The sequence below is a fragment of the Taurulus bubalis genome, assembly GCF_910589615.1.
Source record: "Taurulus bubalis genome assembly, chromosome: 20".
Lineage (NCBI taxonomy): Eukaryota > Metazoa > Chordata > Actinopteri > Perciformes > Cottidae > Taurulus > Taurulus bubalis.
Window position 1 is genome coordinate 6,955,617 of NC_136608.1, and position 17,672 is coordinate 6,973,288.

Genomic DNA, 17,672 nt, shown 5'->3' on the forward strand with positions numbered 1-17,672 from the left:
AGGTATCGTATGTGGTCATAGAGTAAAGAATCGTGAGACTGACTGAATATAAAACAGAACACTGCCCGACACAAATTTGACAGTCAACAAGACTTTTTAGTCTTCTGGACCGATCCGGTCGACTCATTCCTCTCCTGCACTTCCGTTACGAAACTCCCGATCTTCAAAACTTCTTATGAAATTTGCTGGAATGCAGCAAACCCACATTACGTGGCTGGCAACCTGTGGGACGCAATTTGCTCCGTAAGTGGACAATCATCGCCTGAGTAGATGAGCAGGGTGCGCTGCCATATGGCGGGCAGTAGGTTGAGTCGGTGTCTGCCCTCTGCCAACCATGAAGGTCGTTCGGTCCTGATGAGTGACATTGAGGTGGAGTTGAGTCGCTCTTGTGCTCGGGGGGAAAAAAAACGTGATTTTCATAATACATTTAATTAAAAATGTTGTTTCCGTTACTTCCGCAGTTTAGAGTTTGTGAATGCTTGAAACAAAAGCGAAGAATGGAATAAGAGACACTATATAAAATAACTAAAGCATGTGTTCATATTTGTGTCTTTTATTTTTTGCTAGAAAAAAAAAACAGCCTCAGCAAAAAATGTATATGACCCGATTAAAAAAAAAAGAAGAAAAAAAAAAAACGACAACAATTAGGTACAAAATGAAATATATCAAAACGGCCCAATGCTACCCAGAAAGAAATAGGCAATAGTATAAAATGAAATGTATTGAAGTCAACACCTACAAAAAAAAAAAGCTAGAAAAGATTACTTAAAAAAAGGCAAGTATCCACTACAAAATGTGCCACTTTACCACAATCAGTTCGCACGTCTTTCCTTGGATATAAAGTAATGCAAATACTTTACAATAAATTACCGCAGCCCCGTTTCCCTCCGACTACAGCAAAACCAAGTAACAGTCAAATGTATCACATAAAAATACACTTTACTTTTTTTTCTTCTTTTTTTTGGCAACAATGTCACACATCACACAGGAAATGAATTTAGCGAAAAGAAAAGAAAAAATCTGGGATAGCAACTTTTTTGGTTTCTTGAGAACAATATATACGTTCTGGGTCCACAACATCAGACTGCCTGTATGAGCTTCAGAGACTTCAAATCATATAAATATATATATATGAACAAAAATATACTAAAACTATTTTTGAATACAAAAAGGATTAATGCCAAATGGAAGCTTACGATTATAAACTTCAATAACTTAAAAAAAATGAATACTTTCATACTTTTCAGAAACATGACATTTTAGCCCTAATCTCCTCAACAATAAGGCTTTTTGCACTTTTATTCTCCTTGATCACACATCACTGTCAAAATAGCACTCACATGTTAGTGCCGAGAATGCATCAAGTATAAATACTAAGAAAACTCCTGTACAGTAACCATTTATGTCAAAACTACAAAATAAGTTAGTGTCAGGCATCTGTACAGATTATTTACAGTTTAAATACAAAAGGAAGGTATTTGGAAATGGAGATGACCAGTATGGATTTGTGACCTTGACGTAAGGTAATTTAAAGGCTACAACTGAAAAACCTTTCATGTAGCTCATTTACCGGCTACTAGATGCTTCTTTTTTTTCTTTAATAACTCGTAAAGACAAATGAGGATTGGCTGCCTGATCAGTCACAGTCAAAAAAATGTTAACGGTCAGTGTGAAGTTCTTGTCTTACTACAAAATCCTGACACCACAGGCGAGGTTGGTAAGGCTGCCAAGATGTACGGAATCAATCACTGACGGGGGGGTTTTGCCTTGAAATGACAGTTGTGATTGGTGGAGGCGGGGAAGAAGTGATGGAGGGTGGGGACATAAAAGAGCGGTCTCTGAGCACAGTTACGAGCCCGGAAGGTGGAGGAGGAGAGGATAAGATAGACACATTCATTTCAGCAGCAGCCGTATCCCATCGGCACATGGTAAGAGTGGGTGTGAGGAGGAATGGGGGAGGAAGAGACACCACCTATTCCGGCGGGTGTCCAGTAAACATTTGAGTCTCCTTGCAGAAACGGAGAGAGTTAGAGGAGAGGAGGGTATTTGGTACAGGAGAGGTAAAGGTGTGTGTGTGTGTGTGTGAGAGAGAGAGGGGAGAGAGAGAGTCATCAGTCCACGTCGCTGAGGTCGCTGACTGGCTCGTCCTGCACGATGCTCAGGTGGTTCATGGCTCGGCTGTAGGCGATCTGGACGGCCTTGCGAATGCTGGACGTGCGTCCCTCCATCATTTTGATTTTGTCGATGGTCTTGTCCATTCCCAGAGGAACCATCTTGGATCTAGGAAGCCACTGCCTGGAGGCGGAGAGTTATTTTTTTGTGATTAAAGAAGTGTCATGTCCCAGGAAAATGTCTGGGATTTCTTGCAATGCACTAAGTTTGATTTGAACAAAAAGCTACAGTTAAGTATTGTCTATTCTTATATTTGTTTCATTTGAGGTGAGAGAACAATGACAACCAGCCTGAGTGCCGTCACGCATGTTCTGAAAGCCAAAGATGTCGTCTTTAAAATGCTTGTTTAGTTGGAACCTCAGTCCAAAACCCAAAAGTTAAATTTACATTAATATTATAAAACTCACAGTAAACAGCGCCTCAGTTCTTGGTGTTCAACCCAAGAATACAAAAGTAGCAACAGTCTAAATTCCTACTATTGCTGCTAAAACTGTTACATTTGAGTGTGAGGTGGTGTTTGGGATGGAAAATGTTTTTTTTAAGATAAATGATGTGTGCGCCAAGACAAAAAAAACAACTACTTTAGCAATAAATCAGCTAGCATTTAATCAGCTGATTGATGGTACAAAAGGACAAAACAAAAAGCTCTTTTCATACTCTGTTTCAATGATTTAACAAACACTATGAATTATTAGTGTGTTAAATTATAACTTTAACTTTTTTGATACCCCTTTATGACACAGTGGCTACAGCGCCATCGTCCCCGTTGAAGACACTCACCAGCTGCGCTTGTTGTCGAAGAAGAGGACGAGGTAGAGTTTCTCTTCGGCTTTGTACTGCATCTGCTCCCCGATGCGGAGCACGTCCATGGGGGGCATGGGGATGGAGACCCCGTTGTGCTGGCAGCCCACGCGCGGCATGTGCGGGTCGACGATCTACACACAGCGGGAGAGGCGAGAGGGGGCGGCCGTTACACACAGATTGATGCTCGTGAATGCAGCGGCATGGCAAACATACACACACCTACGGAATCACTCAAACATGTAATAAAGATGTACACATACACACACATGCACACACACTTCCAGCTTGTGGCAATTCTCTTCCTCGTTTGTCCTTTCACTCTGAGGTCACATGAACTGATTAACAGTGAAATGCTGCCACCTAGAGGAAAGACAGGGCATTTCTCCCTTCCTCCCCAGCCCCAGACTGGACCCCTAAAAGAACAGCTGTAGTGAAACTATTGCTTCCTCCTGTGGGACAAGAGTGTCATCATTATGTTCCAATGAGATGAGTAACAAAAAGTCAGTCAGTGACTGTCATGCGTTCTCTCCAACAAACACTCACCAAGGCAGGGTAGGAAGGGTATCCACTACATTTGGCCCAAACTAGCTTTAGGGGTTCCAATGCAACTGTTGCAGCACTAGCGGGCATCCAAATATTGCTGTTGCCAACCTCTATGGAAGCGGGGACAACACCAAACAAGTCACGTGTGGGTTTAAACACAGAAGCACATTTCCAAAAAGCCGAGCTGCGAGTGCAGGAGCACACGGCGCCCAATCAGGGTGGGAAATTGACTTTCCCCCCCTTTAAGAGCCCCGGTGAACGACGGAAATTAAAATGCATCGGCCACTTTTGGCCTTTTATTGGCCAAATGTGGATTTTTAGACGAGGGAAGAGGCTCCAGCTGCTGGCTGGTTACGCGCCATGGTGGCAGGCAGAGCTCACCGGGCAGAGCCAAGAGCCACAAGACGTTGGCTGCTAGCTGCTTGTCATTTCCAACCCTGCTTTTTTTATGTGTGTGAATAGCAGGTGGTTGCAAGTTCTATCAAGTTTAACTTTTAGGAACAAATAGCAAAGAGCCAGGTCTACAGTTCAACAGGGAAAATATATTTTACAGCCCCTGCTGTGATCTGGGAATCGACACAACGACTCCCTTTAATGTATTGCTTCCTGGCCACATGCCAGACCATTCATTAAAAAAATGGAGCATAAATTGGGTTGTTTGTGTCCATCATTTTAAGACACACATGCATGCAGATTTCATTCGACCCGCTTACCGGCAGCGATTCGAGCAGCTTTAGCAAAATTCCCGGTTTCGATGCAGGCGATTAACTCGCTCTTATCGTCCACAGTGTTTCTCCGGACCAAGGCGGGTTTTCCTTTCCCACATTTTGGAAGACTGAGAACGGTGCTACAAAACGGAGAAAAAGAACAGATACACACCGGAGTCAACTTTAGAGCAGAACAGACTGAAAGCTTAAAGGACCTGCTTTTTATTTATTTAAATATAAATACACTTTTCAACACCATGTTCATATTTGCAGCTTAGCTACTTCCAAATAAATGAATCACGACAAAGGAAATAGGATGAGGTAAGTGGTCAGATGTTCCTTTGAAAAAGGGAGACAGTCTGCTGACTATATTTCTGATACATTTTGATGACGCAATCATAATTTCCCATCTTTGTGAGTCATACTTTTCTATTTTATTGAATCTGGGTGGGGATTTTTCCACCATCCTTTTGTTATTTTCTTCAGTGCTGTGGTTTTCAGGATTGTATTTTTTGTATCTTGACTAAAACCAGTTGGCGGTTTTCCCAGTATGATATGGACTGCTTTAAAAAAAAGAATAAACTCCTCTATAAACTATAACTCTGTTAGACTTCTAACCACACTGTGTTTAATTAAAATACCCTGCTCTTGAGTCAAATCAAAATCAAAGCACCAGACCAGACAGGTCCTGTCGGTGCTGGGTTACCTGGTGCTTCCGGGCAGACTGCTACACGAGGAGAGGGAGGACTCGGAGGCACAGCGTCTCCGCGGCTCCACGGGCCGACAGGCTCGACTGGAGTCCACGAGCTCCTCCTCTTCCACCTCCAGAAAACCGCTCGATAAGCCTGGGACGCGACACAACAGGACGCAGAAGATTAAAAACAAATTTAAACACCATCCCAGATATTAAAATGTGAATGTGTCTGCATCGGCTGCAGTTTGTTCAGTCGGCCTCTAATTAAATTAAATAAAACGTACGTAAACAGCAGTCGAGTGTCTGTTTTGACTGTGATGACTTGTTTGTCGTGTAACGGCTAATTGCGACGTTTCAACTGTCAATTTCATGGGTTTGGCGGCACAGTTAAACACGGCTGTGCTAATTTAATCAGAGCGTAGAAGAAATGCCATTCATATTCTGCCATTTGGCAGCTCAAAGAAAAATGCATGAATCTGTTTACATTTGTTCTTACCAGTGTCAAGCTGTTTCACAGGGGACTCTCCCTCCTCCTCCTCCTCCTCCTCTTCCTCCTCCTCTTCTTCTTCTTCTTCCTCCTCGTGCTCTCCCTCTCCCTTCCCCTCCTCCTCCTCCTCCTCGCTGCCGCTGTGCTTCCTCTTCTTGCTGTGGAGCAGCGTCTCCAGCCTGGGTATGACCACCGACAGGAAGGATTTGGAGCCCAGCTGCGCGCCGTCTTCAGCTTCCTCCTCCACCACCACCACCTCCTCGGCCTCTTTTCGGTCGACTCCCCCGCCGCCTCCCTCGTCCCCTTTCCTCGGGGGCTTGTGGGGGCTGGCGGTCTTCGACTTGCGGAAGAGCACGGCCGTCCGGCGGTTAACCGTGCCCGTGGGCGCCGCGAGGGTCGACGTGGCCACCACGCTCACGTCCCCGTCCAACAGCGAGTTCGAGTGGCCGTTGAGGCGAGGAGCGGAGGAGAGCAGCTCCGGCATCTCCCCGTCGCACCGGGCGAACTTGCCCGGACGCTTGTCCTCGCGGTCGGGGGCGGCGTCGATATGTTTGAGGGTGGGGGGCCCGTGGTCCGTGTCCGAGTGGACGAGCGGGGGGATGGAGTCCGAAGGCTCCAGCTTAGGAGGAAGAGACTGGTCTCCTGTGAGGAGGGGGAAAGCACACAGACAAACTGCTTATTGTCGTCATTTTGACTTCACATCCGACATTAATCATTCAAACTGCGGACATTAAGCACAACACATATTATTCATGTGACGGCACACGGGCCGCTATGGCTCCACAATTTGTTTCCTTCGGTGCGGCGCATCACTTTGTTTTCCGTTTTATTATTCATGTTAATGTACTTTTCTCCCTTTCTCTTTCATCCTCATTACTATTTCCTCATGGTGCCATAGAAATAGAAAATAATGTGTTTTATTGTGGTAAAGCAGAATAGCACAATGACATTTTTTGGCACAAAAAAAAGCTATTCATACAAAAGTAAAAACCATAAACAATACAACAAAATTCCAGCCATGACAAAGACAAACAAATATGACCTGTGGTGTAAGACTATTACCGACAGTAAAGCGCTGCAACACCTACACTTTGTCCTTGTGTCTGGAGATATGCTGACATTGCATATTATCATATGGCTTTTATGTTTATCATAAAAGTAAAACAAGGCACTATTTAGCATAACACAGAGGCCCTTTTATGAATAAAAAATGAGAGCAAAATGACTTTTTCCCCTTTCTTTCCCCCCCACTAGCAATATTAACCAGAGTTAATGTGACTCAGCAAGTGTGCTGTGAGTTTAAACTTTCAGCACCACTGCAGTGACGATTCTACACCGTGATGTGACCTTGTTCACGCATTCCTTCGTCTTGAGATGATGAGTAAAATGTTGGTTCTGAGGTTTTAGGTGCGCTCCCATTCGGGGATCGCTTTTGTGTCAGTAAGCCTTCGGAACTATTTGGGGTTGAACAATCCGTTTTTTTTTTTTTTTTAAACTGCGTGAATGACCGAGGAGGAGTTGTTCTTCCATTTGGACACAAAACCTGCAGAGTCCACTGGCAGTGAATTATGACCAATCCTCTGTCAAAAGGACATAATGTAATGGTGCAACAAATATTCAGTGTGCCGAAGTCACTGAAAAATCTTATTGCACATTAGGAAACAACATTACCACTAATTATCCAATACAAATTAAAAGGTTTCATCAGTTTACTATATAATTAAGATGTTTGTTTTTTTAGCTTTCTTGATTCTAATGTTGGGGAATAAAGGTTCATGTTCACAACCTGCTTTCCCAAACACCAGGAACATCTGTAGCGTTTTTAGCAAATTTCCCTGAAACAGCGGACAGATGCTCACCTCAACACAAACAGTGCAGGGTTCGTAACGATGATGCGTTATAGGAGCCTGATAATCAGACTTAATTGCCGTCTTCTTTTCTCCAAACCACTTAAAAGAATCTGAGATGAGGAAGGAAATTCAGAGGACTGGAAGCAGGCCTGTGATGCATTACTGAAAGCAGCAAAGATGGCGATACTACCCATGTTTCAGACACACAGGGGTTGGGAAAAGGCATGTGACATGGCTCTGTAAGGCTATGTTTTGGGTTGGGGGGGGGGCTAACCTCTGACCTCTGACCTGAGCATCAGGAGATTAAGGACATGTCATTGTCTTTAAAATCACAAAGCACAGCATCAAACAAGAAGCTAAACACAAAACAACACATACCCTCGTCATCTGGAAAATGCCCATTGTGCTTCGATCTCTCTTCTTTCGGTTCTTTACTCAGCTCTGGGTGGGAGGGCGCTGACGAAGACGATGCTGATGTGGAGGGAGTCGAATGGTGGTGGTGGTGGTGGTGGTGATGATGATGGTGGTGGTGGTGATGGTGGCCGGAGGGTAGGACTCTCTTCAGGCTCATTTCGTTGCGCACGTCGTTGATGGTCTTCTTGAGCAGCTTGAGGCGCTTGCTGCGGGACGGGCTGGACTTCATGGAGCAGGTCAGGTCAAACTTCTCCAGTAGCTGCTGCAGCTGCTTGTCCAGAGACAGGTGCTCCCGATTGGCTGGCGCTAGCAGGCGGTCCACTGATGACACAAACATGGTTTTGCTCAACACGTTCTGTGAATATTTCTAATTGTAACGACGCAAAAAACACACTCGCCCCTTACCGTCATCCCACGAAAAGCACGTGGGTGCTTTGATTTCCGGCGCTTCGGCCAGATGCACGCCGCTCTCCGTGTCGAAGCCGATTTTCTCCACGTCTCGCCGGGCCTTCCTGAGCAGGGACCCGCCCTGGTCTCGGAGGCGGACGGCAGCCCGGAAGAAATAAGTGTCCTTTGAGTTGTATTTCATGCAATTATCAACAATGAGGTTGAAGTCATTCTCGAACTCTTCGAAGTTGTTGTAGGTCTGCGTGTCGATGCGCTGCCGCATGGTGAAGAAGTCCATCGGGTGCTTGATGTGGTCGAGGTAGTCAGGCACCTACAGGAAACAGCAGATGATGATACTTTTCATAATTAATTTGAGCGTTACACCAAAAATGAAGCAGGTATCATTGAATGTCAAATATGTAATACATGTCTAAAGCCGTTCAAATTAGATAACGTTGAGGCATATTATCTTTCACAACATGACAACCCCGTCTAAAAAAAAGAAAACAACATCAATACCATTCGGTTTCAAATTGACACGAAAGTCAAAAAGTTGCGCCCAACGTGGGGCTCGAACCCACGACCCTGAGATTAAGAGTCTCATGCTCTACCGACTGAGCTAGCCAGGCGTGACCTACCCTCAACCATTCACCGTTTTAGGGCGTGACCATCTGCCAGTGGGCCTTACTCTCAAGTTACTCATTCCACTTAACAGGAAGTCACGTTGCTCTACACAATTGTCTGCTGTCTGTCGTCTTTATGGTGCACTCAAGCGCAACTTTTAACCCATGTGGCAATTCATGGGAAAAAGCAAACGCCATGATTATTTGCTTTGGGAAAGCAAAAAAAATAAAGTGACAACATCTCTGAAGCAGTTATCTGGCAATAAGGCAGAAAAACAGGTAAAACAGACGCAGTGTTTTTTCCGTTGGTGGGGTTTCATCCTGTTGTAATATGAGCCAGCATGCCACACAGGAAGTCTCTGGATGGTCATGTTAGTCCTTGCACTCTAGACCCTACATCTCTTAAAAACTTCATTATGATTGTCGTTACTTTCCAAGCGACAAACAAAGTACATAAAAGTACTGAGAGATGCTTTACCCGACATGTCTGATTAGCCAACACAATGCACTGACAAAAAAAACTGTAGAGCCAGAATCAGCTTCTTTGCAGCACTATCTGTGTTCACTGATACAACACTACAATGTTCCACTGTTGCAAACAATAAATCAAATAGCAGCAACAGAGTGATATGAAATACATCCACAGAGCAGCAAGAAAACTAAATCATCCCTTCAGAAAAATAATAAAAATTGTCACACAACATATTGTACACTCCTATTCTTTCATCGGTACATGGTTATGGGAAATCTGTGGCATCCAAATGAGCAAAAAACAACAACAAAGTAATGTATTATGTGTGAACAAACTCAACAACAGAACTTGTGTTCATGCATCTGCTGAAGTTCACCTCAGTGAGATCCACCGGCTGAGTGAAGATCTTGGCTTGGTCTTTTGTCTGGAGCTGGTCCAACACGGCTCTGAGCAAAATACTGAAGGGACTCAACTGTATCTCTAGGAGGGTCTCCTGCAGTCTGATCTGCAACACAGCACGGAGGAGAAACCGTTAGGAGATCAGATCTGACCACCGGATGAGTCAGAAGGCTGCCCGTAAGCTGCTCCGCTCCTACCTCCTCCCTCTTGAGCTTCTCCCTCTTGCGGATTAGCTCCAGCAGAAGCCGGGCTCTCTCCAGGTCGTGTCGGAGACGGTGCCATTCCTTCAACTGGTCCTTCAGGGCCCTGCTCTCCTCCTCACACTGCCGCTGGAGAACACATTGAAACAAGAAGTGCATACATTAAAAGCACGAGACGACAAGGATTCACAAGCATGTTCTATTTTTCTCCCCCTTACACTGGGGGCATCTATTTATTTCTGGTACACAGATCCACATTTAGCATACGAGGAGAAACATTCACATGTAGAAGGATTCACAGCATGTGTTCAAATGACTGGCTGGAGGTAAAACAACAACAACAACATTTTTCAACTTCTAAAAGCTACAGGTACGTTTGTGAAAGGCAAAATGAAGACTGAAAGCCTTCTGTGGTTGACTGACAGATGAACAAACCGGTTGCGTATTCTTCTGAGACTGCATGCTGGTCTGAAGGCGTCTGATGAGAGGAAGCCCATTCCTGGATTGCCTCTTTAACGTCCAGTAATTCAGGACCAGCTCCACAAACGCTTTCTTCTTCTGAACCGACACCTGGTTCAGAATGGTTTGTAACCTGGGGGAGCCAGGGAGACGGGTATTAGAAGGTAGCAAACGAGTAGCACACCTGAAGAGCCACGGGCCGCTTGCTCGAATATGAAAGTATATTTTTAGACTGAGGGTACAGTGGTTGTGGTTAATGAGTAATATTGACACTACCAGCCTCAAACTGCATTTTAATGGCACTCGAAACAGACCATGCGAGCAGACCTCCCCCCTAGCCCCTGAAGCTTCTGTTTGTGAAGGAAAACATTCACCAGTGTCACATGCTCCACACCTGCAACCGCCAATGTTTGTACATCAACAAGCGTATGCTCCGTCAGCGTCCTTGAGGAAGACAGAGAAGCCCTCCCTGTAAAACCACTCACAGTCGCGGCAATGACTCAAAAGTAAATGTAAGGATTATTATGCCACCAAAACTGACCCAACATTCAATTTTAATTTTGACCGTGGAAGGAGGCCCGTAGGCGGAGACACAATTACTACAACTCCAGCATACCTGTGAGCAGGAAACGTAGGCACAGTAGCGATGGTTGCAGCTTCACTTTCAGGTTCCGGCTCGGGCTTCTTACTCTTCTTCTTCTTCTTTCCTTTGGACTGTCCTTTACCAACGCCTCTCCGTCTTTCCACTTTCTTACATAGTCCATTTCTGGGCTTGGCATCATCGTAGATGGTGAGAGGCCTCCTCACACACCCGTTAGGCGTGTGAGCCCCACAGTAGGCCGTCTTTTTCACGGAGAACGTGGGCTCTCCGGCGTCCGTCACATCTTTGATCGGCTCCATCTTCATGAAGAGGCCCGCCTTCTGGGCACAGCTGACATGGAAGGCGGTGTAACAGTTGGCTTTGTGGCACTGGATGCACGCGCCGATACCTTTCTCCTTGCAGAGGTAGCAGGTGAGCTTCCAGCGGGCGGGAGGAATGTGGCTGACGCCGTCGATGGGCTCGATGAAGGTGGTGTTGGAGAAGCCGACCTCGGGGACCCATAGGGCGCACACCACGTGGCCCCAGCGCTCGTCGTCCGTCTTCTTCACCGCTCCGCCCTTGTTGGGACAAAGGATGCAGTCGGCGGGCTGCGTGGGCAACTGGAGGCAGTGTCTGCAGAGCCACTGGCCCTCGGGAATGTAGGGCACACCGTAACACTCCTGGTGCACGGCCACGTTGCACATGTCGCAAAACAGGATGGCGTTGCTGTTGTGACACTCTCCGTCCATGCAGATGCAGCAGACGGCGTCCTCGTCGATGGGAGCTTGCTTTTCGCTGCTTTTGTCCAGGCTCTCCAAGTGCAGCTCTTTCTCGAAGCGGTCGACCAAGAACTCGAACACGTTGTGAGAGACCTGACTGACCCCTTCGCTTCTCCGCTTCTCGTTCACCAAATCCAGCCAGGCATAATCCTCCTCATCCATGTCGTACTCCGTGTCCTCGTCCAGCTCTTCTTCCGTCTTCTCCGTGTATTTGTAAAAGGCAGCGGATCGCTTCGGAACTGCTGGGAGATTATATTCCACTGTACGAAATTTGGGCTCTTGAAGCTTTGGCGCGGCATTACTGGCGGCAGGATGTCCGCCTCCCTCTCCCTGAACAGTGATGCCCAGGGCAGCGTTTCTCTTCTCCTGGTTCTTTTTTAGTCTGACTGACCTCAGGAGGACCTGCTGCGGTTTCTCAGCATTCTCCTTATTGCTGGTGCACTCCATCATCTCCTGCGCCATGGGGTCGTCATCCGAGATCACGTCCATCTGGTCGTATATGCTGATCCGATGGAGGCGGCCATCGACATCGAACTCCACCATGCGCTGCGCCTGGGCGTAGGTCAGCATCTGCTTGTTGGGCGACAGCTTGATGGGAGACGGGGGCCTCTGCGGCACCGCGACCCGGTGCTGCCGAGCTTTCTTCTTCATCTTGGCGCTCCGTGTTGCTGCGGAGACACAGGATGGGGATAATTCATTTAATTTCTTTCTAATCGAGGAGTTGGTCAGGAGAAATAAAGACCATGATAACTCACTGATACAGTGTCGCACACTTTCTTTAATGCAACATAGACTCACACTTTGCACAGTACAACACATTCTGACAGCAGTATAATTGACAATGCATGTATTGTTTCATCAGCAATCAAAATATTGTGTAAACCTGCAAAATAATATAATGGTATACATAAGATTGCAAGAAATAACCATCAGGATTGTTATGATAATACATTTCAAACTGTGATTTGAAAGCATTATGCTTAATAACGTTCAAGTCAACCAGCTGACAAAGAGAGCAGCGAGAGGGAGCAACACTCCGTTGACGTTACAAACTACAGCAACTATGTTGGCGGACTGACATGTAACGTTAGTGGCCAGCTGGACGTTACAGTTTTGTCAATGAGCAGGGGCATTTAAAGGCGGTGGGAGGCGGCCACACGGGGCACTTTCAACACGACCCCGCAGGACTTTGCGCTGGCTCATTTGGGCGCAGAGGCGAAATGCCCTCTCAAATAGCGACTCCATTCTGGCCAAGTTGCTAACAATAACATTAGCGAGCCAGCTAGCTAGCTAGCTAGCTAGCAACCGCCGCTAGCCACCACCTAGTTACCTCCGCCGCAACAAAACAAAAAAAAAACGGAGCAAATGGCGTCAAACAAAAACAGAGCTATTATGCTAATCATTGTTGAGATATGCACTGACTGTCTTTTCGTGGTGCCCATTCAAAGTACAGAAAAAAACCGCATTAGACCAATAAAAAGAATAGAAAAAAAGGAACATACCTCGGGTTGACGAACAGCTTTGCTAGCTGAGGAAGACGGTAGCCAGCCAGCAGCCGTACAAAGCAATGGCGACACGGCCTGCTAAGTGGCTCTAATTCCGTACACAGTGTTCTCATCCAACGGGCGATGCTGGTGTCTTTTCAGGGACTAAAACAAGACGAACGGGGCCTTCTTGGAGCCCGGGGGTTTAGATGTTGAAATCTAAACGGAGCATGCGACTGGTTGGCTTTGTGGACCACTCAGAGGCTGGAGTCGCTCGCTAGCCACAGCCGACCTGGAGCGAACAGCTCGCGCAGCTCCAGCGGCTCATCCCCCAACACAACAATGCGTTTCAGCAGACAACTCCCACCCGCACGCACAACTCTACGTGTGACGCTGGAGGTCATGTTGGTGGAGGAGTCGTGGATTTCACACAAAAGCCCATCTGTCACACGATCAATGAGTTTCCTTTTTGTTTTGTTTTTGTTTTGTTTGTGTCGACCCTTATTTGCAGACAAAAAAGCTCCGAACAAAGCGCGAGTAGTAAAAGCGGAGACCTGTGTGTGTTTTTATTTGATTTATTTGGATCTCCCAGGACTAAAGGGTGTGAGTTTCAAACGTCGTGTCTTGTTCTCACTGTCATGCTCTGGGCTATTTATGCAGTGTATCTCCTCTAAGTTACACAGTCAGGACACAAGCCACAACAACAGGAACCTCACCCCGCACCCTGGGGACCAGTTGGCCCCAAACGCTCAAAAGGCAGCTTTACTACTATAGTAATACTATAGTAATACTATAATATAGTACTACGATAGTATTGCGGTGATAAAGTAATTTAGTTTGCTCCAGATTGAACTCCGACCTGCTGTTTCAGAGTGACCCTGAATGCAACGCACGGTGGCAATAATAGTAATTCAAAAGTAATGATTTCCTAGTAAGTTACTTTAACAACAGGCTACCTTATATGTTTTTTAAATATATTTTAGTTTTTAGCTAAACTTTATTTGGGATTAATTCCAAGGTTCGTCCTAAACTAAAAAGGGAAGATTTTTTTTTTTATATCAGTGTCATTATTATCATTATCATCACAACACAGCGTTACCTCTACCAGGTAACGTCCATAAAAGTAACGTATAAGCATAAGTATAAGGTACGTGACATGTCGCATCATGACACCCCTTCAGGACCCTTCGCCCGATGACATCATTAAAACATGTTCCTTCCGTCCGACGCTGTGTGGAGCTGCTTCGGCCGAACGTGAACTGCGAGCGAGCCAGGAGACAAAAGCAACAAAGTGAACCCCCCCTCCGGATCAATCAAATGTGTCATATTTAACCGTTTGGGAGCCGAAAACCCAGCGATCCCACCGCCGCACTTCACGGTGAGTACCCCGAGCGCGCGTACGCGTCCGTCGGGTGTTTAATGCGGCCGGGACGTCGTGGCGAGCGGCCGGGGCTGATTCTGATCCCGTGTGGTTCGTGTGTTGCCACGGCTGGGTTCTGCCTCGCCAGGTTAGCTAGTGCGTCCTGTGTGTGTGTGGCCTAGCTGGCAGCTAACCAGCTAGCATCCGCGTTGTGGTCCGATTTTTTTGCACCGCTGCGATGTCGAGAGGGTCGTTGTAGAAGTCGTACCGTGTCGTGTGTCCGTCCCGTCGACGGGAAAGAAGCGACGGACTCCTTTTTTGTGTGTTTTATTTGCGTGTTTATCAGCCTCGGCGTTAACCCAGTTAGCATCAGGGATAGCCACCGTGGTGTTTACTAATGGTTTTTTAGCGTAACTGGCAACCGGGTTTCGTTATAACGTAAAATAATAAGTGGTGCGAGGGTCGTTTATTCGGGGTTTGTGCTTCTCCTTTGTACAATGAGAGCCAGTTTGTGTACGACGTTGCTCATTTTGTTCAAGTTGTGTTATGTGAAGATGTGAAAGCTAGCCAGCCTTTGGGCTATTTTCTCTGCTGCCCTCTCGCATCTTCCTGACGAGTCAATCAAACCCGGAAAAGTGTTTTGTGACGGCTCGCGTTGGAAGTGGCCCAACACTGGTTGTGTTTTTATTTATTTATTTTTTATTCCCACTTCACTTTTTAATTAAATAATATTTTCATAGTAAACAATACAATAGGTAATGTTGGCCACATTCGCGAGGTTACATTTAGGATGAATGAGCAATTATATGCATGACAACTTATTAGTACAAGTAATAATGCCTCCGGTTTAAAACTTTACTTGTGTATTTATGCTAATATTATCATTGTTTTGAGTCCTTCACGGACACTATATGTGTGCACTGGATACGCTTTTTTCTCTCTCTAGGTCGTGTCTGCAACTGTCATGTATTGTAAAGGACTGCTGTCTCGATATAGTCCCTCGCTTATTGTAACGCATGTCTGTATAACGTGCTCGATCTGGACGGCATTGGCTTTTACGATCGGTGTCAAAGTAAGGCGCGGGTCCTCCTTCCAGACCGCGTCGGACCTGATCAAGGTACAGGGAGACTTGTTCACAAAAACACAACGTGTTCACCTCGTTATCAGTTTATTACGTCAACCTATGCAGTCTAATGGAACAACCCTGCAATAATGACTACTTTCATAAAGATGATCATGTTCAGTTTTGTATGTTTTTAATAAATAAGAGCACTGTCGATGCAACTCAGTTGGAGGCTGTAGTTGGTGGTGCTGTTTGATTGTATTGCATTATATTGAGAGGTGGTTTTGCTATTCTGACCACCTTATTTATATCAAAGAGGGCAGAAAAAATATTAGAAACATCCTCAAACAGTATTCAAACCTTGTATTGACGTAGTTTGTATTCTAGGATAGTAGTAATAGAGTGCATTAACTTTAGCTAGGGGGCGAAATTAGTAGACTATCTACACAAACCGGATTCACTAGTTATTTTTCAACCAGACAATACCGCAAAGCTGATTTCAATCATTAATCAAGATGTGCTTTTGATGAAGAGTTGTTGTACAGTTGTCCATATATAATGTACTATGAAGCAGCCATACATAATGACTTTAAAAAAAAAAAAACATTACCGGCATTACAGAGCAGATGCGTTTCTAAAGCTGAAAATTAAATTAACATTTCAAGTAGTATGGATATTCCAGTGTTATGTATGATTATGTCATTTCATAAGGAACATATTAGAATTCGGTTTGAACGGTTGGCAGGAAAGAGTGTTAAATTAGTGGGGATGACTTGGTACAGGCCATTGAGATCCAGAGCGCTTACCGAGTTGAGCAACAGCTCCATAGAAGCAGTTCAGATAGGCATCCTCCGATTAGCATATGTAAGCTGGGAGCCTGCTCCTGAAAAGGCAGCTGGAGCAAGGCGCCCTGAAGGCTGAATTTAACGCTGCGTTCGGGCGGTGCTTGCCAATTTGCAAATTTTAACATTTTTGTGTTAAGAAGCACACGGTTGCTTTCAAAGGGAGAATCAAAGTGGTCAACACCAGCGTTTTGTGAAACTTGATTTTCGAGCAGGACCTGTAACTTTTGACGCCCTGCACTATTCTTAGAGGCGGAGCTTTGCATAAAAACACTGAGAATGAAAATATAATGTTATGTGTTATTGCAGAATGTACCTGTATCACCTGTTATTTTTTTGAGTGTTTTATTTCTTAAGAATACACTTTGATATATGTTCTCTCTGTCCCTCTCTCTCTAGGTTGTTGTGTGTGTGGAGAGGTGGGACTACTGCAGTCATAAATGGAGAGGGACAAGCAGGCACCCTGTGTCCCGGACAGCCACCCGCTGTTGACAACACCTGCTTGAGAGCTGCAGTGTCGATGACTACACCTGAAAACACTGATTACATTTGACAACGCAGACCTGACTATTCTACCGAAAACCTTGGGCTGCTGCCATGGATGGGGAGGAAGAGGTGCCTCACATGAGTGAGGATATGGTCAGTGAACCTAATGGCCCCACGGAGAGTAAAAAAAGAGAGGCCAAAGGGACCTGCCTCAAAATTGAGGGCCAGGACGGCTACGTTTTTAAATCCTACAGCATCAACCCACGTGAGACTGTGGATGAAACGTCACCTGCTAGTTACTCAATAACACTGGATAAAGACTCTCCCCCTTCTCCCTCTTCTCCCCCTTTATCTCCTCAGGATGACAAAGAGTTGGAGTCGGACAAAGCAAGCGAGACCGATCCAACTTCTCCCACCCCTTCAAACAAATGCCTAAACACTGAAACTGAGGGAAACCCGGAGAACGAAAGTTATGAAAACGGGAATGATGAAACTCTGCATATCAAAGAGGAGCCCCGGGATGCGAATGGAATGGAGGAGGAAACCCAGGACGATGAAGGGCTCGGGTTTGGCAGCTCTGTTGGCCCGTTTGTAACGAGAGATGGCGACGACTATAGTAATTTACTAAGTGGATACACAAGCACCCTTTATGACGTTGCCATGGACGCCGTCACTCAGAGCCTTCTGTCATCCATGAGGAGTAATAACAACCCCAGAAAAAAGTCCCCTGCATGGAATCATTTCTGCATATCGCCGCGAGACAGTACCAAAGCAATCTGTTTATACTGCATGAAAGAGTTCAGTCGGGGGAAGAACGAGAAAGACCTCAGCACAAGTTGTTTGATGAGACACGTACGAAGGGCTCAC

At 45.7% G+C, this 17,672-nt stretch overlaps 1 protein-coding gene across 1 annotated transcript; it reads right to left on the bottom strand.

The window, feature by feature from the left end:
• Positions 1 to 2,018: 2,018 nt before the first annotated feature.
• brd1a (bromodomain containing 1a) lies at positions 2,019 to 13,458 on the bottom strand (the record flags this gene model as incomplete). The annotated part of the gene is made up of 13 exons (XM_079236253.1): positions 2,019 to 2,295; positions 2,953 to 3,107; positions 3,520 to 3,629; positions 4,233 to 4,366; positions 4,933 to 5,071; positions 5,417 to 6,049; positions 7,636 to 7,992; positions 8,077 to 8,389; positions 9,530 to 9,658; positions 9,750 to 9,881; positions 10,188 to 10,344; positions 10,828 to 12,238; positions 13,440 to 13,458. The coding sequence occupies 13 exons, from the start codon at positions 13,456 to 13,458 to the stop codon at positions 2,112 to 2,114; spliced, it is 3,873 nt and encodes a 1,290-aa protein (XP_079092379.1). The 3' UTR covers positions 2,019 to 2,111.
• Positions 13,459 to 17,672: the final 4,214 nt, after the last annotated feature.